Source organism: Poecilia reticulata, chromosome 10 (genome assembly GCF_904066995.2).
Source record: "Poecilia reticulata chromosome 10, P_reticulata-male-v2, whole genome shotgun sequence".
NCBI lineage: Eukaryota > Metazoa > Chordata > Actinopteri > Cyprinodontiformes > Poeciliidae > Poecilia > Poecilia reticulata.
Genome location: NC_088839.1, coordinates 8,575,786 through 8,596,940, shown reverse-complemented (window position 1 = coordinate 8,596,940; position 21,155 = coordinate 8,575,786). Strand labels below are relative to the sequence as shown.

The following is a 21,155-nucleotide window of genomic DNA, read 5'->3' as shown; positions in this document are numbered from 1 at the left end:
CGCACGCACACACACACACACACACACACACACACACACACACACACACACACACACACACTGCAGCGTGTCTCAGCTGCGAGCGATTACAGGTGCCGTCCAAGCGCACGGCTATCTGTGCGCTTGGACTCCGGCAGCAGCCGAGTTTCTCCTGAGTGACGCCCGTTCACCTCTGACCCTGTTTGTGTCCTGCCCAATCATCATCAGCGCTCACTTAACTGCATCCACAATCATCATCAGGCTGACACGGGCCTCCATTTGGCTCATTACTAGAAACTTTGATGAGTTTACGTCCTCGGTGTAAGTCCTCAGCCGTTCCTGTCTGCAGCTGACCTTCGGTGATCCGACAGCTGTCAGTCATTTCTGCCTTTAGTTAAAATCACATGAAATTAAAATTCCACGTCCCTCCTTTTTCTTTTTCTTTTCTTTTTTTGCTGTAAGAGCCACAGAATGTATTTGATGCTCGTTGTTTTGAGTCTGTTTTAACCCTTTGTGGCTTTCTTCTCGGGTTTCAGCGTGATTAAAGCGAGGGGAGTCTGTCAGAGTCCATTTCTCCGTCCGCTCTGTTCATCCCCAGCTCATGTGCCGGGGATGTTTTCGCCAGATGTGCGCAGAGACGGCTTCTGGATGAGTAAAAAAAAAAAAAAAAAAACACATTTTTTTTGTGTATGTGTGTGTCATCCAGGTGTTGATGCCAGGAGGCTCTCGCGGTAGCTCCTTTTGACGCCTCCTGAAGGAGCGGTTCTTGATGACGGGAGTGATCCGTCGGGCCGCTGGTCCCGGCGCTGCGCTCGCTCTAATCTGGTGGAAAAAAGTTGTTCCATCACACAGAATAATAACTGATTCATAGAAAAACTTACAGCTAAATCGTGATAGTTTAGTTTGTGATATTTCACGTGTCTGCAGTTTAGCAGTTGGAGGAAAATGGAAACCTAATATTCTAAATACCTTAAAGTTGCTGTTTTTTTTATTATAAAATCAAGTACCAGTTGTAACAAATTGTAAATTTGGCAAAAACAACTAGAAATGCAATCGACAAATTATTCTGAGATGTTTCCATCGATGTGTTGATATTTCAGAGGAGTTTAAAACTTTTTTAATTTTGTGAAAATTGATGTTTTGTTTCCTGGAATTTTTAAAAGAAAATGCGTTTTTCTTTTTTAAATGAAGAGAGATTCTTTTCTCTGTGAGCTGTAATCATTTTTGCTTCATATTTGAATCATGTTGTGCACAGCTAGACAACAAGAAGACACATTTTTATTTAGTTATGGTCTTTAAAGGTCCAATTAAAGGTGCAATGCTTCATATTTTGGTATTGATCCAATAAAATGTAAATACATGGGCTGTATTGCCAATAACGATACTAATAACAATATTGATACTTTTTGTTATTTGAATTTTCTGTATCACCAAACTTTTGACCTTTTGATGTTTTTGTAGTCCTCCTTGTTACAGAACTTTAGATCGAATTTATACATATAAAATATATCAATAGCATGTTAAAATAATAAGCAGAAACAACAGAAAAACAAAACAAATTGTGTGCATTTTTTTCCACAAGTGTAAAAATATGTAATTTCAGACCAAATCAAAGCAAAATCTTTTATTTTAAGTTAGAGTTGACAAACTACGACACAGAAACTAAATAAAATTTCAGCACAGAATCTGAAACTAAAGTATTGATCTGGTGCTGATACCGATTTGGTGTCGATATTATCAGCATAGATAATATCGACAAGACTGATAATATTGATAAAATCTTCCCACATCTAAAACAGCGGAGCATTGCACTGTTGTGTTTTTGTCATAATAATAATAATTATTATTTTAATAACATGCCATAAAATGTTGCAGCTTGCTCGTGTTAGAAAATGCTACGACCTGACTTACCAGTTTTCACTTTGTTGTGATTTTATTTTATTGAATTAAACTTGGATCATTTCAATAATCAAATATATTAATCTGTGAGGGAAAAAGTTTAAGAAATGTCTGAAAAGTGGAGATTTGTGCCTCACACCTGCAGCTTCTAACCTATTTAGGGATTTCTTTTTTTTTCAGTGTGAACTAAATTGAATATATGTGCAACATCTCCACCTTCTGGAATTATTTTTGACTCTATTTATTAATTTATTTAGCCAATTCACAAAAGATTTCATCCCAAGGTTTGGTGTAATTTTTGGTTCAAATGACCTCTCCTGCTTTTCGGTACTGGCGCGTTCCTGATCGGGGTCACGGTGAGGGCGCCGTCTCGGGTTGGAGCAACACAACCAGCCAGATCAGAACCAACTAGATTCAGAGTTTATCTCACAATAAAACAGAGAAATTGTCTTTTTTAATTAATAATAGCATTGTTTTCACGCATGATATTGTATTTATTTCAGATTTCTTTTAATTGCTTCAATAGATTCCTAAATTGTTGTGTAATTTTTTGACATCTTCAGGTGAAAGAGCTCATTTTTGTCGTAAAAGCAGGAAATGTTTCATAAGATAAGGTTAGGAGGTTGTATTTTCTTCTTCTTCTCCTGCTGCTTGTCTCCTTTCCCACCTCTCAGCCTCCCGACTGAAAAAAAAATATTCAATTACCAGCCAGGAAGGGTCAGGTCAAACACAGGAAGCCCAGCTGATTGGTTCTGCTCGCATGTCCATGAGCATGTGTGACCAATCACTGCAGCCCTCAGTCACCATATGCGGCTGTTTGTACGCATGCTTGTGTGTGTAGGTGTGTGTGTGTGTGTGCGTGCGTGCGCGTGTGTCTAATTGTTCCAGACCGAGGCTTCCCTGTAGTTTCCACTCTCACCTCTTGACCATTGTACCCGGTCAGACGTGTTAACGCTGCTTTTAATCAGTTTTACTGTCTCACACAACACACACATGCACACATAACCTCACACACACGCACGCATACACACACACACGCACACACACACACACACCTGAATACAGCTGGCCCTGTCCATCCTTACCCTCCACAGCACGCTTCATTAAGATTTAACCAATGTGCTGCTCACACACACACACACACACACACACACCTGATCTTGCCCTGTTAACCTCGTCCAGCCTGACCCCGCCCCCTCACTCAGATTATAACGCTCATCTCTCTTACTGCTTGAGTCTTTGTCTCGACACAAATCTCACGTTTTCATCTAACCTGTGGCTGCATCAGTTCACATCGAGGAAACATGTCCAAACAGACGACAACGTTCAGATAGGAGCAGGAAACCGCTCTGGAGGAGCTTCACTTCAAACGTCCAGATAGCCTTTCGTCCGCCGTCACATGAAATAACTTAACAATAAAGTTGATCTGTTTCAGTAACTCTGCAAGTGAAACACAATATGTTGAAATGTGTCGATTATTTCCACACTGGCTGATGTTTTCACGTTTTTGTATGTATTAGTCATGACGATTTTACGCCTGCTTAGCGGTTGTGTCTTTCAAGAGGTGCATTTAGAACTTTTCTAAATATCCAAGATCCATCAGGACGGACTGCGTTATAATCTTTTCAAAAGCTGTCGTAGTTAATCACTCTAGTTTAATCTCTCACTCCAACCTCAGTCTGAGTGTTTCGTTTCTTTATTTCTGCTCATGTTGACATTCTTTGTCAGAATTTCCTGTCATACCTGCTTCCTTGTTTATTTTCTGAAGTGTTTTTAGATTTAACCAATCTGCCACTCACATACACACACACACACACACACCCACACGCACACACACACACGCACAAGTAACATCAAGTAACTTATTGATGGTACTTGTTGCTTCCTTAAAACATCTTCCTTCGGTCGTGAACCACCCTGGAGTTATTTCATTTAGTTGGCCGTTTACTTGGGATTTCTTGTCTGGCTTTCTGTGGAACTATTCGCATGTTTTGGACTTTCGACTTTCAAAATGTTTTCACACCGTCACACAGTGTGCAGAGTGAACCTAGAAACACGAACAAACAGGAAAAATCAGGGGTGCATTATCGGTGGGATGACTGTTGGGACCTTTCAGTTGATCCCCAGGCATTAGGAACAAAAACACCTGTAGATCACAAAATGAGAAGATGATTTGAAAGTAGAATCTACCTGGTAGCCTAAGAGACGAGTCTGGGTTTGCCTCGCCTGCTAGAAACCAGTCCGTTGTTCTACACAGCAAATCCAGGAGGCCCAGATTAACTCTGTCAGATTTGATTTCAACACTTTTAAAGTGTCTATATGGGTCCACACCAGAAAGTGTTAATTTAACTCTTTTTGGAGAGTTAGTATCTTAACTCTTATAAAGTGTCAAATATCAAATCTGCTGGAGTTAACACTTACTGACACTAATTCAGTGTTAGATCTTAATATTAACTCTCACAAACTACTTCTTTAACTTCTTAAGAGTTATTTGTAATTAATATTAAATAGGTACTTTATTGTTTTGAACTTTTAAAAATTCTTTGGAAAATAAACATTTAATAAAGAGGCAATAATTTTCTTAAATGCATTTATTTCAAAACATGCACTATAATTACAAAACATATTACAACGTGGAATAATGTGCATGTTTCACATGTCGCTTATTAAAAGGTCTAACATATCAGCTGTGCAATACAAAATGCAGTATGCTTAATACATTTTTCTTCAATATGCATGAAATTGTTCAAAGTACAAGGTGGAGAAAGTAAAGCAAGCAGTTCATGTAATATGAGAGTAAATTTTAACAGGTAGATTACTGGATATTACAGTACACAACAGACCGACCTGATACTCAGATCCATCATTTCTTATCCAGTCTATGTTTCTGTTGATGAGAGACAGTTCCTCTCTGCACTCCACCAGAGAGATGTCCACTCACTAACAGATTGTCTTCAGGTTGTTGGGCTGTTTGTGAAGTTTGGCCTGGGACACCAACATGCTCCTCTACTGCATCAGACAGTCTTCAGTCTCTGACTACCACAGTTAGTGTTGGTCTCTGGATCATAACAAACAAAAACATAACAATGAGGAATGGAGCGAAGGAAAACATTTTTACTACAACTCTAACAACAAGCCTCAATTACAGAAATGTAGAGTTTCAGAGATATTAACACTCACATAATCATTTTTGGAGCTTTAATCTTCTAAGAATCCATGGAGGAATCAGGAGGGAGAGGTTAGGCTGACCACTGGCAATTCATCCTCAACCAAACTGGTTCTAATATACAAAAAGGCAATAAAAGGATTAAAACATGCTGCAAAATGTATAAAATAAGATACAACAGCAGAATTAATGCTCTCAACGTGAAAAAGCTTTTTGCATTTTTTCAAAAGAAAAAAAATCGATCAGAAAGGTTGATAAATCTGACCAATATGCATGTAAATGTTCAACATCACGAAACACATACTCCAGATTATTACGGATCTGTTCAAATTAGCCAATAATTTGATTGAATGTTCACCGGCTCGATTTTTTTCCAACACTTTATCCTCCGCTAACATTCGGCATGCTAAGCTAAAAATGCTAACACCGAGCCGTGTGGCGAACGTGACGTCTATCATACAGGTTGAGCTCAACTCAAAATAATAGTTATAAACCATCTCCGAAAAAAATGACTTACCAAGTGCAGTAAATAACTCAGACAAGTGGAAAGTAAATAGTCCTGAAATGACTTGGCTTCTGTCGCTTCGCTTTGGTGGGAATCTGTGATTCTGGGGGCCGAGTCAGTGAATTAATTAATTAGAGCCGCTGGTGGAGTTCAGAGTTAAGAAGTAAAGAGTTATTGATTCTATTTTAACAACTCTAGATTTGAAATGGAAACACCTTGTTTTAACACTGGATTTTAACTACTAATAATATACACCCCAGACTTACATAAACAGAATGTGACTTTATCAGAGTAAAATTAACTCTGCTTTTGCACAAAGTCTACTAACACCAAAACATTTAACACTTTTGAATTTGCTGTGTACGCTTTGCGTCCTACATGGGGTCTTGGCTACTGAGAAAAACTTGCTTTTTAGAGGCGTGGATTCTTTTGAGATTCTAAATTTTACCCAGTCGCTAATGTGAAAGTTCGACGCTATGAAGCTTACCAGATATCGCCTGCTCTGTAAACAAAGAAATGCCGATCCAAACGATCAATATTTAGAAGTGCAGCAAAGACAGACTGAACGGTTTTGTTCACTTCATCTGCTACCATTTCTAAACCTACAATTCTAAAACAATCAATCAATCAATCAATCAATTAAATTGTGTTGTATTTGCATTGCACATTTCATGATTCAGGCATTTCAAAGTGCTCTACATTATAAAAACACAAAAATACAAAGACACTGCGTTGGAAGGCCATGGCCAGGTAAGAGATTCCCAGACGCTTTCATGTGCAGGTTGTCATGTTGGACTGTTTTCAGGAGTTGGGCATGGCTATGGCTAGGAACATTTGTTGCTCCAAACTTTATGCTAACACTGTGGGGTTGGACAAAGCAAGTTCCTCAGCTTGGCGCCCTGCGTCGTGACCTCTGTACCAGATAGAACATCTTTTAGATGGATTAGCAGTTCTCGTCCAACATCAGCGTCCGACCTCAGAAATACACCTCTACTAAAAATATCAAACGTCAAGTCAGTGGATCAAGAATGTGATGTCAATCAAGTTCATCTGCTCCGCGAAGGCGGACGACGAGTGAATACTCCTGGCAACAGCAGTTCGTGTCAGAGTGAACAGTGACGTGTTGTGAGCGTGTGTGTGGTGCATATGGTAAAACGCTCTGCGGGTCTGCTGTTTAGTCACACTCCCGCGTCTCAAATTGAATTAGCGTTGACAGCGCACAGCGTCAGCCGCGTGTACGTGTGTGCGCACCGGGGGCACTGGCTGTTGGCAAGCTGTCTGCGTGTGTGTGTGTGTGTGTGCCGAAACACTGGGTGGGGGAAGAGGGCTCTCTCTCTCTCTCTCTCTCTCTCTCTCTCTCTCTCTCTCTCTCTCTCTCTCTCTCTCTCTCTCTCTCTCTCTCTCTCTCTCTCTCCCTGAAATCAATTAAACGAGTATAGATGTGCAATGGTGGGGGTGAGAGGGGTACATCCTGTAGAGGGCAGCGCAGACAGACAGCACCATCTGGGGCAGCGGGCGGATCTGACCCGGGGTTGAGACATGAAAGCACCGAGGCAGGGATAAGAAGAGCGCAGAGTGCAGGTCTGCGCTAAATCACTCTTTCCTCCCTCCTCCCTCCTCCTGCTGCTCCATCACTCCATCCCTCCGCCTGCCATCCGATACATCAGCCACGGCGCATCACTCAATCACCCCCCTCGTGCCCCCACAACTCTCCTTTCTTATCCTCCGCTCTCCTCGGAGGAGTGATAACCTGTCATACACAGGAAGCGAAAACAGGGGAGGGCGATCCATCCGCTCTGACAAGAGATAGGGGCAAAGAGGAAAAGAATATCTCGCATCTCTTGTTCCAGAAAGCGCTGATTTATAGGTTCGTCCTAAACAAAACCAGTGCCAGCGTCGTTTTGGTGTCGGTCGCCCTCGTGCGCGGATTGAAACGCACACCTGCATGAAAAGTCCCGTTCGGTTCGGACGGGCGGCTGCAGGTGATGGACAGCCCCGGGTCAGAGTGTGCGTTGTGTTTGTTGGTCATGAGGCGGGTGCTGACAGCCTTCAACCAGCCGCTGAAACTCCACTGATCAGTGTAATCTCAGCTCAACAAGAAACGCTGGATTGCGTTGTCTAAACCACACGGTAAAAAATAAAAAATAAAAATCTCTAATTTACTGTAAAATACCGGCAGATGTTTACCGTTTTTATACGGTGAAATTCTGGACACCGCAGCAGACGGTATTTTATCGGAAATTAGAGACAGTTTGTTGTTGTTGTTGTTGTTGTTTTACAGTGCCGACTGCAGTCTAAATGGTTCTATTTAAGTTGTAGTGGAAATATCTGGGGCAACTGCTCTTCAGGCATTAACAACACTACAAAGAACAATATGCTTAATTGATAACTTAGAAAGTACAAACACATTATATAAGCTAAAGGATTAAAATTCATTGACGTAGTGAGATTATAGACAGTTCTAATATTTTACAAAGCTAAGAATAAACAGTTACCTGAAAACATGACAAAAAATAACAGTTTTAAGACTAAGAAGTAAATGTTTAAGTTCAGGACAGAGTCAAATATTTAGCACTTCTAGAGAAAAATTGAGTCAAACTGTGGAATGATTTGAATATTGAATTTAGACAATGTCCAAAACTGTCCACAACACACAAAAACAAACAGGTGAGTATTGCTGGATGTAAAATATGAGATTATTATTGTTCAATTATTGTTGGTGCTGGTTTTGTTGTTTAACGGGAATATTGATAAGTTTACACTTTCATCCACTCTCTTGACTATATAAAAAAGTTTTGACATAGTTCATGTTGTAAGTATTTTTTTGGTACATATTTTAAAAACAAACAAATATGCAGAGGAGTATGGAGGGGACAAAAAGGAGCTTGTGGAGAAGACATAGGTGTACGTGGGCAGGGTGAGGCTGTTGTTGACTGTCTGGGTCACAGAAGCGAAGGAGACGACATGAAAACCGCGTGTTGACGTCAGAACTGGGAGTCACAGAGCTGCTGGGGCGATTAGCACGTCGTCTGATGAATGGCGTTGGTTTGAGGCCCGGATGGATCGCTCGCTTAGAGGAAACCCAACAACACACACATGTTTTCATGTGTACAAACACACGGAAACACACTTACCTCTCCTCTGTTTCCAGGAGACCAGGACGTTTGTTAATACACTGAGCGCCTCGCCAAAGTATCAATGAACCGTTCCTCAATTAAAGTTGAAATTTAAGCTATGAATAATGCAAGAGTGTAAACGGTTTTTATAAATCTGAAAAGTGTGGCCTGCATTTGTATTCAGCTCCCTTTGCTTCCGCGCCCTAAACAAACCAGACTGGCCATTATTAAAATAGATCATACAACAATGTTCTAAGCTGTTGGCATCTCACAGAGTACTGCTCAATTGTGATTAAGAAAAAGCTTTCATTAATCACAAGAGAAGCAGCCAATGAGTGGATGGAGGAGTTGCAGTCATTGCCTCACATATCGGAAGAGTCAGTCACAAAGTCATTAAACATCCAATTGAACGTTTCTTAGAGCTGAAAGAAAGTTTTCCCTTAGATTTCACCAAGAGTCTGAGACCTTTACAACCACAGAGCCGTTTTCGCTTAAAGAGTTTTAATAAATATATACAGTAGAACATTTGTGGTCATTTTTTGTTATAAAACACCACTTTATTTCTGCTTTAAAAAAAAAAAGTTTTAAAACAAAGGAAAACATTTACAAAAAGAGGACTGATACATTTTCTTCGATGGGATGTTGATGTTTGAGGAAATTCATTCTAACAAACAAAAAAGCAAATATTCATTACTGGTACTTGAGTCATTCTGTGGTGGAAATAGAACGTAGATTTTATCCCATACAAAAAAACAACAAACAAAATCTGCATTATATGCTTATATTTTAAAAGAAATGGTTGTTTCTGAATTGTTTTAGTCCAATTATTCAGAGCCATTGTAGAATGTCTAAAGAGCCACTGGCTCTTGAACATTAGACTAAACTGATGACCAACATAGATAATGTTCTGGAGGAAAACCAACTCTGAAGTTTTAACACTGTAAAACACGGTGGTGGCTTCATCATGTTGTGGATGATTTTTGTCAGCAAAGACACGGAAGCTAATTAGAGTTTATTTTGGGAAAATAAGTGACACTTGAGACTGAAGCATACCTTGCAAAAGTAACAATTGTCTATTGCAAAAGAATCCTAATAAAGCGCAAGGAAGTTTGTGGTTCTCACAAAAGGTGATAAAATTCAGTTTGTTGTACTTTTGTGAGGCTTTTTACAAAGTTATTTGAGGATTCAGACAGTAAAACCCAAATATCTTAAATTTTACAGCTTCATATCATTTTTAAAAGAACTTATGATCAAGTGTGAAATCAGCTCTCTGAATTTTTGATCGACTAGGGAAGAATGCTTAAAAACTGTTAAACTGCTCTGGCTTTTTACATTGCACTCAGAGTGAAATTCAATTTCAGACACAGCTGGTTTCACTTCCAAATTTTTTGTTGTTGTTTTGTTTTACAGCTGCGCTCAGCCACGTCTCATAATCTGACCTGATAAACAGCCGGATTTTATTGAGTTTGCAGAGAAAACAGCGTCCAGACTGAGCGGAGGGCCGAGCTGCAGGGCGCCGAGCGCGGCGGGCGCCGAGCGCGGCCGAGTCCTGCAGGAGATAACCGACACGCGGCGTGTTTGTGCTGCGTCTCTGTGTGTGTCACGCATGCTGATCTAATGAATGAGCAGCATATTTACACGTCTGCGCTCGCCGCGGAGCCTCTCTCCTGTTTCGGGATGCCATTTCACATGATTGGAAGCAAATGACTCCTGGGGTCAAATTTCCTTCCCTTTTTCTTTTTTTTTTTTCTTTTACTACCCGTCAATCATCGCCGGAGGGCCCACAGACATCCGTCCCCTCCTCGTGTTATTCCAAGCTGGAATCGGAACGGGTTCCGTGTTATTTCAGCCGCCACCTACAAGAGGATCATGTTGACACGCTTTACGGCGCTGGAGGAACAGAGGAGGACATTCACGATCAGCAGGCTGATAAAAGCTTCACTCCGCTTCCACTTCCAGGCAGACTTTTGTTGTGCTTTGCATGTCAAAAATGAAATCAGAGGCATTGGAGCCAGAATGTCATGTTATGTTGCGTAGGATGGTAAATGTACCTCAGAGGCCGTGGGATTCTTGCAAAAATGATTGTACCTCCCAGAACTCCTTGCAACTCAAACTAACACGCCTTTCTCTCTGCAGTCGGTTGCGTCTTTTTCGTTTTCAACGAGTTTGGACGTCAGCTTTGGACGTTGGACGGAGACAGGTGCAGAGTTCAGGTCTCCTCGGATGAAAGCAATTAGTTTAATTGAAAGATCAGGAATTAGTTGGGAGTTTAGAATGATTGTCCCACAAGGTAGGCAAACATGGAAATGACAGACAGTATCGAGTGACCCGGTGCTGATTGTGTCTGCCTGTGCACAAAGGGCGAGCTGTCTGATAGGGCTGCTGCACCTGACCGCTTGGCTGAGACCGAGGGGCCATCCCCCTTTAGCCCGAGTTCCTCAATTGACTCCTTCCTGCTATTTTCCCCTCTCCGCCCCGTCCGGCCCACGTTAGCTCGCTGACGCGCTCGGCTATGACAAGTAAATTGCTGTTTGGTTATGACCGTTTGTCGGGAAACAGTCCATTTCCACCCACCATCCCCCCGCTTTGCCTAAACCACCAGAAGTAGAGCGGGAGGGTTGGGTACCGGGCCTCGAGTCGGAGCTGAAGGCAGGAATTATCACATCAGCGGCTAAACAGGCGTGTCCCATTTGGTACATGCAGTCTCATACTGGGTCTATTTCATTTCATTTTCATGAACTTTCTTAGCTGAAAAGCCACAAGGAAAAGTCTCCACCTCTCTAACAATGACTCTTTGGACTGTGTCGGTGAACAAAGGTCTGTTTTCTGGTGCATCTGGGCCCAATAAAGAGCTCTGAAGCACAATCACTTCACCTCCAGGAGTCTCTGATTAGTCATTTTGGTTGTATGGTGCAGAAAGGGAAGCTGGCTGCCTGAACTCTGGCAGCTGTTGCACCGAGCCGAAAACCACAGAGAGACCTGATGAGCTCATGGTATCGGTCAGGGGTGGCTGAGCCTGACACCGAGTCCTCAGAGTAAACACAAAACACACTTTTGTTCGCTGTCGGAGAACTCCACGTGATGAATGCAGGGCCATTTGTCATGCAAAACTGGAAAACACTTTGCTTATATGTACGTTTTTGTGTCTGTGTCGGCATGTATCTGTGTACGGTACGTACATAAATGCATATCGTCACCTTCGTAGAGCAATGGCCAACGTCTTTTTTTGAAAAAGTGATTCTTTTGTCAGAAAAAATTATACGAGCGAATATTTTTGAAATTTGACAATATTTACATATTTGCAGACATACCTATAATTTCCCTGTATGTTTCTGTGTTGGTATGGTAAAAACTTTTTGAACCTTTTTGACCAAAGAACAAAATAAACTTTAATAGGTACTTCACCATGGTTACGTTAACAGCGACTGTGACAGTAAATGCCATGTTTCTCAGTCATTACCTGACAAAACCCAGGCTCCTTTTGTCAATGCTCTTTGATAACACTGTGTGAAGAAGTTGGCTTAAATAACTATAACCTCACAGAAAGACTATGTGGAAAAAAACAAAAACAATTTACTTCCACCCTGAAGAGAAAAGTTTGTACATTTATTCCAACTTTGGAGGTTTTGGCTCAGGATTGACCAGCTTCAGGATCGTTTTTTGTGCTTGAGCTTCCAACATGTCGTTTTGAACCGTTCTTAAATACAAAGGTCCACCTCGCAGTCAGTCACTTTTTCCCCATTCGGTTCTGCTTGGTCCTAAGAGTCCAGCTGTCAGAGGCAGTGGTTGGAGGTCTGCTGCCAGGCGGGGTGCCGCAGCAGGCAGTCCGTCGTGTCTTCGCTCAGTTTGCCGTGTCTAGAAATAGCCGTGAGTTGGGGACTCAGTGGGAAGCTGTAGCTGTAAAGACAGTAGGGGGTCGTAGTGTCAGAGAGATGAGGCAGGAGGGATGATCCTGGCGGGCTCAGAGGGCTGTGGAGGGGGACGAGACACGGGGAGCTCCCAGGGGACCTGTGCAGACATGGATCCCTGCAGTGAAGGGGTTTCTTCCCCTGCAGCGCCGACAGAAGTGGCAGGTCCGCTAGCGGCGGCAGTGAAGGAAGGCCTTTCAGTCCGTCCACTCCCAGGGAGGAGAAGACTCTGCCGGGCAGCGGAGAAATGGAGGGCGCGGCGGTGGACGCCTTCCCGAAGAGGGGCAGGGTGAGAGCGTGGAGAGCAGCGTCCGGGCAGGAGAACGGAAGAAGAGGTGAAGACGACGAGAGAGGGAGGAAGTTCTTCGCAGTGCCGCTCGGCGACAGGGAGCTTCCTGTCAACAGATGTCACAAACTGGAGTCACTCCGTTATGTGACAAAGCGTGGGAAACTTTAGACAAGAAAACTAAACAGATTTTCAGATTAGTACCTTGGAGCTGGATGGAGAAAGGCTTAAAGTCCAAGCTCAGAGGGGCTCTCCAGGGGTATGACTCCAACAGGCCGTCCAAAACCCCCCTACACACACACACACACACACAAGTCATGATTTACTGTGTAAACATTAAAAATCCTTACGTAGGAATTCAAATGTTGATTCTGAAAGGTGTGAAATTCTGCACTACGCTGCTCGGCTTTATTTGAAGGTTTTACACGGCTTCACATTTCAGTGGTTAAAACTGAAATTCCCTCCTGACTCGTTTAGCCAAATGCTAACCGAGTCAGGTTAGCATGACGCTCACCGATCTGCAGAGAAAAAGCGTTGATGTTCAGCGTCTGGCAAGGTGTGCCGTACCTGTTCCGCCCTGGATCTCTGAAGCCTTTGGCGAACGGGTTCCTGTCGATCTTCAGCTTGGTGATCTTGCCCAAAAGAGAGGAACAAATTCAAAGCATCAGCTGGACATCTGTTAAGCTAACAATGAGCTCGGCTTCACGCGGGAGGGGAAAAGTGGCAGAACTCCCTTGGTTTCTGTTTGGATTTTATCAGTCCTGTCAAACACTGTTCAGAGAGAGGAGTTTGTACCGTTTTATGCCCTGCTTTAACGGGCCGAGGGCCCCGGCAGCTGTAGCAGTCACATCTTGTTACTGAGCTGCTGTAATAATATGTTCCCTGATAGTAAAATGAGCCCTGATGAAAAGAGGTGGGAGCCCCCACAGGCGGCTCTGTTACCGAAGGAATGGCAGCGAGCGGCAGGGTCAGGTAGGCTGTGTGAAATACACACACCCTCTCTCCGAGGAGCATGGAAACAACACTGGATTTATGGTCTCACCAAGGCCACATGCCGTATTTAAGCTTCACAAACAGGAGGTTCATTCATATGTGATGTCAAACAGGATCACAGCTACTAACATGTTCACAGCAAAGGGTAAACCTCTGCTTTCTGGTAATTTCTGGAGAAGACTTCGCATGCCCTCAGTTTGACCTTAGTGCCCCGACCAGCTAACATAGCATATGTAAGCTAGCTACCACTAAGATGTATGAAAAACAACAACTTTTGGTGTGGAAAGAGGTACTGAGAGAATTAGACTGAAACTCAGTTATGTTTGGTTTCTGTCAGATGTTTAAAATAAATGTAAAGGAAATTTAAAGGAAGAAATTAAAGTAAATAATATACGCAGTCTGAGGCAGGTTAGCTGTTCATACAGGCTGCTAACACAACGAGCTAGCGATTAGCAGGTGCTTTTCGTTTCACTCTTTGACTTTTTCGCCCTCTTCCTCTTTTAGTGCCAACTTGATGATTTCTCAGGTATAAAAGAAACGTGTCTACCTCAGGCAGTCAATTCTCACCAAGGTAATATTTGTAGATATGGAGTGAATAACCTTTAGCAGCCAGCAGGACGGCTAAACATATTAGCTATACTCTGCTTCATGCTTCTAGGGTTTGGGAAGCTCTATTATGGAGCATGATGGAGTCTGAAATGTTAGTTGTTTTTAAAACATTTAGAATTAAGCAAATGATCTTCAAGTAAATAGTCATGTTAATTTATAGTAATAGTTTTATTATCTATGTGGCTAATTGAAGATGCAAAAGTTTTAGGTTTTAGCTGATAGTTTTAAATGACTAGTTCCTGTTTTGCAGTGTTCTCTCTCTTGCACAGTGTAGCGATACAGCTTATGACCACATGTACCTGGAAAACTTGAACTTATTTTCATGTTGTTCCTGTATTGTTTCAAGTTATTTCTCTTGAGGAGAAATCAGAATCAGCTTTAGGATGCTTTGTTGAAACTGCAGTTATTAAATCAACCACAAAGCTCTTGGGTCTAATCATTTCTGAGCCCCAGAAAATCAGAAAAGCTGTGCATTACTGATGCTCTGCTTTATTTAGTTTAGTTTTCTTCTTCTTCTTCTTCTGAACATGCAGTCAAATTGAAGCTCACTTTTATTATGTTATGAACAAAACGTTTCAGAGCAGCAGCTGGTATTCTCCAGACAGCTACAGAGTCGTTGTTGCTCTGTGTGACGTCGGTGTCAGTGAAGCGTCACCTGTTGGTTCTGGTAGGCCGTGACGGTGGTGAACTCCGTCTCTGGGAAAGAGAAGGTGTTCACCCCTTCGGCTGGCAGGGACTGGATCTGGGACAGGTCCATCCGAGGGTCATGCCGGATGATGTGGACGCGGGGCTTGTATTTATGCATCGACTGAAGAATGATCTGCTGGCCGACAGAGGAAGACACGTCCAGATTCGTTAAGTTAATTTGACAAGGTGTTTTTGTCACTGGTTATTCACGCTGAAATTTATAGATTTAACAGGTCAACTGGATTAGTTCTCTACCTGAAAGTTATGGAAAAATCCCAAAAAGTTTTATTGCAACTTTTATTTTGTATGAGAGCGGGCATTTAATTAGAAATTAAACATTATAATCATCTAAACAATTGTTGTGAAATAAAGGAAACCCGTGTAGTTTGTCTGATTACACTGATAAAAAAGAAAAGAAGCACAATATGAAAGCTTAGTTACTCTACAGAACCAATAAAAATAAAAATATTAAAACATTTGAATTAGAATAAGTAAATCTAAATATAAAATACATAATAGATTCAACTAAACAATTCGGATCCAAAACTAAAGAAAATGTTCAAGATTTGTTTTTAGCGCTCAGCTGTGTCATAACTAGTTTAGTAATTTGTGAATTTGTTTGGAATAGACTAATTAAATCTGTTTTACTTGTTAAATCTCCTGCTTGAATTTAAGTTAAACAAAACTGCAAACATAAAAGTTTGCAGGGGTTTTTTTGCAGAAAAAAATGATTATTTTCACGTCAGCTGATGAAACTAAATTAAATATTTATGAAATGAACACAGTCAGTTGGTTCTTTAATACTTTTTTTTAGCACATAATGTGTTAAAAATGTAATACTAATTTAATACAAAAACCACTTTTTAGCCACATTTGAACTCAACACAAGTCTTTCTGTTGGCGTCTTTTTGATGGAAGGGAACATCATCCATTTTATTCCTGTTCATTTAAGTTTTTAAGAGATTAAAAACAGGGAAACCAAAACCAAAGGTCCAACAGTTAGTGTAATAAAAAAGACTTTTAAAAAATAGCAGAATTAGATTTCCTTATGAAGTGGTTTAACGTTTTCTAGCGTAAATATTGAATCACCGCCTCTTGTTTGTGTCCAAACCCTCCCGGTCTCCACATCTGTGCTGTTTCCACGTTTGGAGCCCAGAAGGATTTCCACTTCCTTCCTTGTCTCCCCCTCAGTATCGGAGCCGGGAAAGGCGACGGTGATTTAAGGAGAGCTGAAGCTGTCAGCGCCGCTAAGAACTAACTCTGATGTCCGGCATGACTGACAAATATGAGGACATGCTACACCTCAACATGTTATCAAAACAAAAACGGAAATCCGCCTTCCATGCACTGCAAAAACAAGTCTAGGAGATGCTAAAATTTGAATGAAAAATACTGTTTGATTCTGTTGTTGCTGTTGTTTTGGTATCTGATCCTACCTGGACTTTAGGATCTAATCGTCTTCACTTGTGTTGTGTTTTGAAAAACCACAGAAACTCAATAAAATGTCACAGGGTTTGTGGAAATTGCTAAAGTCCAACTTGCCAGGAAGTTGACAGAAAGTTGAACCCTGAGCCACAAATTTAACCAATTTGTGATTCTCTTTTACCTGTAAAACTGAAACAAAGTTACTCAAAAGCAATATATACTCAAAAGCAATATATATATATATATATATATACCCTTATAAAACATGAGTTAGTGGTTAAATTCAACTTGTTTTTTTGTTCTTTGCTTTTTGTTTTTTTAGTTTTCGTCCCAGATCGACAGGACAGCTGTGGACGAGGAAGAGGAAAGCGACTCCGGGGTCAACCTACATGTCCCTTGTCGTCCATCTCGTTGTTGGTGAGCTTGACCCGGTCGAAGCTGATCACCTGTCGCATCCACGTCTCCCCCGTACACGGCGAGTCCGGGTGAACGTAGAGGCGCGGAGAGATGCACGAGTGGTCCGTGTTCCCAGCCACCATCCACTGCGAGCTGTGGTACACGTACCTGCACAGAAACGAAACCAAAAAAAACAAAAACGTCAGCAAAAAGAAAAGCTACACTGTAAAAAAGGAATTTGGGAAAGTTTTATTTTCTGTTTTACTTGAATTTTAACGGCAGCTGATTTGTAACGTTAGCTGCTTTATTTAGGTGACAAATCACACTAGAGCGAAGCAGCAGCCGCTGACCTTCACATCTGCTTCCAGCAGGAAAAGCCGACACGTTTCTCCGGGTTTTATTAGCAGTGAATGTTTCAACTTACTGAACGCTCTTCTGTCAGAAGAGGTGTGGTTTGAAGAATTTCACTTTTAATCCGGCTTCAGATATCAGCAACAGCGCTCTAAAACTGAGGCCAAACATGCTGGCTACCACAACAACAACAACAAGATGTGTAAAAACATAAGGAGAGTTGAATTTATGAAAAGCAAATTTTGAGAGCACAATGCAAACTCACCATCAAAGACCAGGTGAAATATAACCAGTCTGCTACATTTATGATCAAATTTATTATTGTTTTTGTTTTGATCACAAGCCAGTGCTTTTTAGTTTTTCTTTTTTGCACATAAGAGAAACAGTGAAGCTGCTTCTTTGCACTTATTAAACTGGTTTTTGTACATTAATATTTCCAATTATGAGTGTTTCCCCCTCTTACTAATCAGGTGTATTTTTATATCAGCTTCTTGACTGAATACATTTTTCATATTTTCTGCTGTGTCCAAAGTTTAAGCCAGCATAAAGCAGAACATTTAAAACGACATTTATTTCAGCCAATAAAATAGATTTTATTTGATTGAAAAAATTAACTGTTTTTTTAAAAGTTAGAATTAAACTAATTTTATTAAGTGCATTTATCACGTTTATTGGAGCCTTTTAGCTGTGAAGCTATAAACGGTTGCCAACTCAGATGCAGCCACATATTAGAACAAAAAGAAACAAAGCATGAGTTAAATCCCCGGTTTGTTTCGTGAGTCCACAAACCTGTAGCGCTTGGAGTCCACGGGCATGACGTCCATTGCCACGTAATACTGCTGGCAGGGGTCCAGGTTGCGCACTTTGACGCGCACAGAAGGAAACATTCTTCTAAAGACAAGCGCAAAAAAAAAAGGAGAAAAAAAGTATCAAATCAAATATCGCGATATTGATAATATTGATAATATTGACAATTTTTCGAAACATTTAGTAAACTATTAAAACTCAATATAGTGTTACTTTTTATTATCATTTTTCCGAATATTTTTTGGGAATATACACCTCTGGAAAAAATTAACCCCATAGAAAACCTGCAACCAAATATTGATTTCTGAACTCTTCCTGAGGTAAAACATCTGTGTTGTTGTTTCTAAATAAACATTAACTTGTTTTCTTTGCATTGACTGAAAGCGCAGCATATTTTTCCTTATTTTGACCATTTCTCAATTTCTGCAAATTAATACTAAATTTTTGCTTGGAATTTCGGAGACATGTTGTCAGTAGTTCATAGAATAAAAGAACAATCTTCATTTTACTCAAACATTTACCTATAAAACGTGAAATCGGAGAAACTGATCACTTTAAATGGTCTTTTAATTTTTTACAGATCTATATATATATATATATATATATATATTCTGCACTTTTCTCCGTCTCCCAGTCACAGTAAAACATGGACGAAAGACGGAAATATCTCCCAATATTCCGATTAGTTTCTGCTTCTTTAAATTCGCGCCACAAACTGATAAGCCGCTCATTTGTTTGGAAAACCATAGCAGTTTTCTTTACTCCTTCCTAAACGGCCGCAGCGCCTTGAAAGGTCTTTTTTTCCGCCTGATAAACGCGCACCTGTGACCGCAGAGCAGTTAATGTAAATGCCGGAGCGATACGTGTTGCTGATAATGTCCACTTTGGAGTTCATTCGTAACTGACAGCGATAACGTGGACTATTCATAGATGTTTATATGGGGCTGGGTTTTTTTTTTTTTTTTTTTTTTTTTTTTTTTTTTTTTTTAAGACAAAGCGTTGTCTGATTTAAACAGAAAAGTCCGGGGACGGTTTATTTTAATTCATCTGATCATAATCTGATGAAAAAGTTTCGCTTTATCTACCAGATTAAACGTTTTTATCGGCTTCATTCATTCTGTAAATTGGAGCAGCCAGTTGTGTTGAACTGTCACAACAGGTCTGTAAGTTGTTGTTTTTTTTTTCTTTTCTTTGTTTTTTACCTGCCAGCTTTGGTGATGATCATCTCGGTTCCGATTTCATAGAACCTCTTCCACAGCTCGGAGCCCTGCAGCTCCGCCCGGATCTCTCTGTCCGGCCGGGAGTCGCTCTCCTCGGGCCCCGGGTCGGACTCTTCCGGCCCGCTCTGTCCCGGCGCGTCTCCAGGCCTCCATGAACCTGCTACAGTCATCTGGCTGGCGGTGTGTTCGGATAGGCCTGGAAAAATAATAACAGTTACAAAAAAGAAAAAGAAAAACATGTTTGAGTTATTTTGGGTGTTTTTAAAGGTTGCTAAAGAAATATCGGGATGCTTTCTTAGGATAACTCCAGAACTAAAGCCCTATTTAACATGATGGACATGTTTGCTTTTGAATTATATGTTTCACAAGCCAAGTGGGTTATAAAACAAAATATATTATTTAAAAAAATGTTTTTCGAACTTCTTTCTTCCACTTTGCGTCAAACTTGCTGCGTCCCCAGCTTCATGCGGGTTCTCACCGCTGCTGATGCTCCTGCCGCCGGCCGCGTCTGCAGCCGCGCTTGACTCGTGCCTCTCGGACACTTTCATCCTCTTGGAGGGTTTCCCCACCAGCGCCTCCACGGAGAACGCGTGAGCCCGGGAGCTCAGGCCCTGCATCCCGGGCACCAAGGAGGAAAAAAAAAAAAAAAAAAGCCGTGTGTTAACCGGCCAACTCCCAAGATTTATCCTTCCGGGTCCCGCTAGAAAAGGAGGCAGGATGGGGCACCAGAAGCGGCAGCGGCGCCTCAGGGAGTCCCTTCTGTCTCGCAGCGACGCCTGGACGCTGCGTAACGGATCCGGTGCGCTGCCATGTGTTCTCTGAGACGCGCGCTGCTCTTCGTCCAAAATCGCTGATTGTTGGCACGCCTCTCCACCTCGACACAAAGCTCTCCCCACCTCCTTCATCCATGCCACGGTCTGCCCCCCTTTATTTATTTATTTATTTTTTCTTTGCCTCTCTGCTTGTTCATCTGGTCCCTCTGCGCGTCACGGAGAGGGAGGGAAGAGCGCAGCGCGCATCGCTCCACACAAATATACACTCGATCTTATAGTAAAAACTATTGTTAAAGTGCGTTAACTGGTTGTTGGTGGCCTAGATGGTTTATTTTAAACGTGTTGAAATCAGTGGTGGTCGACGTGGATTTAAAGTTTTATCGTAATGTTTTGTGATAACGATAAAAGTGAGAATAAGAACTATTTATTACTTCTGTTTAGCTATGACTGACATCAGCTAACATAAATACTGCTGTTGAAAAACCTACACGCGTACGACACGGTTCTTCAGGAAACGCCTAGATTCTTTACGATTTGTAAAATAAATCGCACTTTCCGATGACTAAATATTTTTAATGACTAAAATTAGAAAAAAATATTTAGTCATATTTTTCAAATTTATTGATAATTGTTTATATGCTCATTAAACAAATAATTGGAAAAAAAAAGTTAGCAGAACTAACAATACATGAGTATTTTACGAACAAAGATCTGAAAGGTGTGGCATGCATTTGGATTCGGCCCCACTCCCTCTGATAGCCCCCACTTTAACCGACTTCCTTCAGAAAAGTCCCGATTTGGAATATGATCCATCGTTTTGTAATGTACAGCTTTATTTTTGCACCTTGGTGGTTCGTTTCAGATTCACACCGAGTGCCGTCGACGTTGATCGGATAAAGTCGACGTTGATCGGATAAAGTCGACGTTGATCGGATAAAGTCGACATTGATCGGATAAAGGGGCCCAGAGTTTCATGGTGTCTCTGGAGGAGCTGCAGTGAGCTCAGGTAGGAAGATCGGGTTGACGGGACAAAAA

General features: G+C 41.4%; 1 protein-coding gene across 1 annotated transcript; it reads right to left on the bottom strand.

The window, feature by feature from the left end:
- Positions 1 to 12,250: 12,250 nt before the first annotated feature.
- On the bottom strand, positions 12,251 to 20,709 carry tbx22 (T-box transcription factor 22). Its single transcript, XM_017307073.2, has 8 exons — positions 19,826 to 20,709; positions 19,330 to 19,543; positions 18,110 to 18,211; positions 16,963 to 17,137; positions 15,117 to 15,281; positions 13,427 to 13,491; positions 13,064 to 13,149; positions 12,251 to 12,968 (listed from the first exon to the last, which is right to left on the bottom strand). The coding sequence occupies exons 1-8, from the start codon at positions 20,250 to 20,252 to the stop codon at positions 12,439 to 12,441; spliced, it is 1,764 nt and encodes a 587-aa protein (XP_017162562.2). The 5' UTR covers positions 20,253 to 20,709; the 3' UTR covers positions 12,251 to 12,438.
- Positions 20,710 to 21,155: the final 446 nt, after the last annotated feature.

Excerpts from the sequence above, each read along its gene's own strand:
- tbx22 (XM_017307073.2), bottom strand. The coding sequence starts at position 20,252 with ATGAAGGAGGTGGGGAGAGCTTTGTGTCGAGGTGGAGAGGCGTGCCAA. Across the intron at positions 17,138-18,109 it reads GTGGACTCCAAGCGCTACAG|GTACGTGTACCACAGCTCGC; the intron begins GTTTGTGGACTC and ends GTTTCTGTGCAG. Across the intron at positions 13,492-15,116 it reads CGGCCTACCAGAACCAACAG|ATCACCAAGCTGAAGATCGA; the intron begins GTGACGCTTCAC and ends CTTTTGGGCAAG.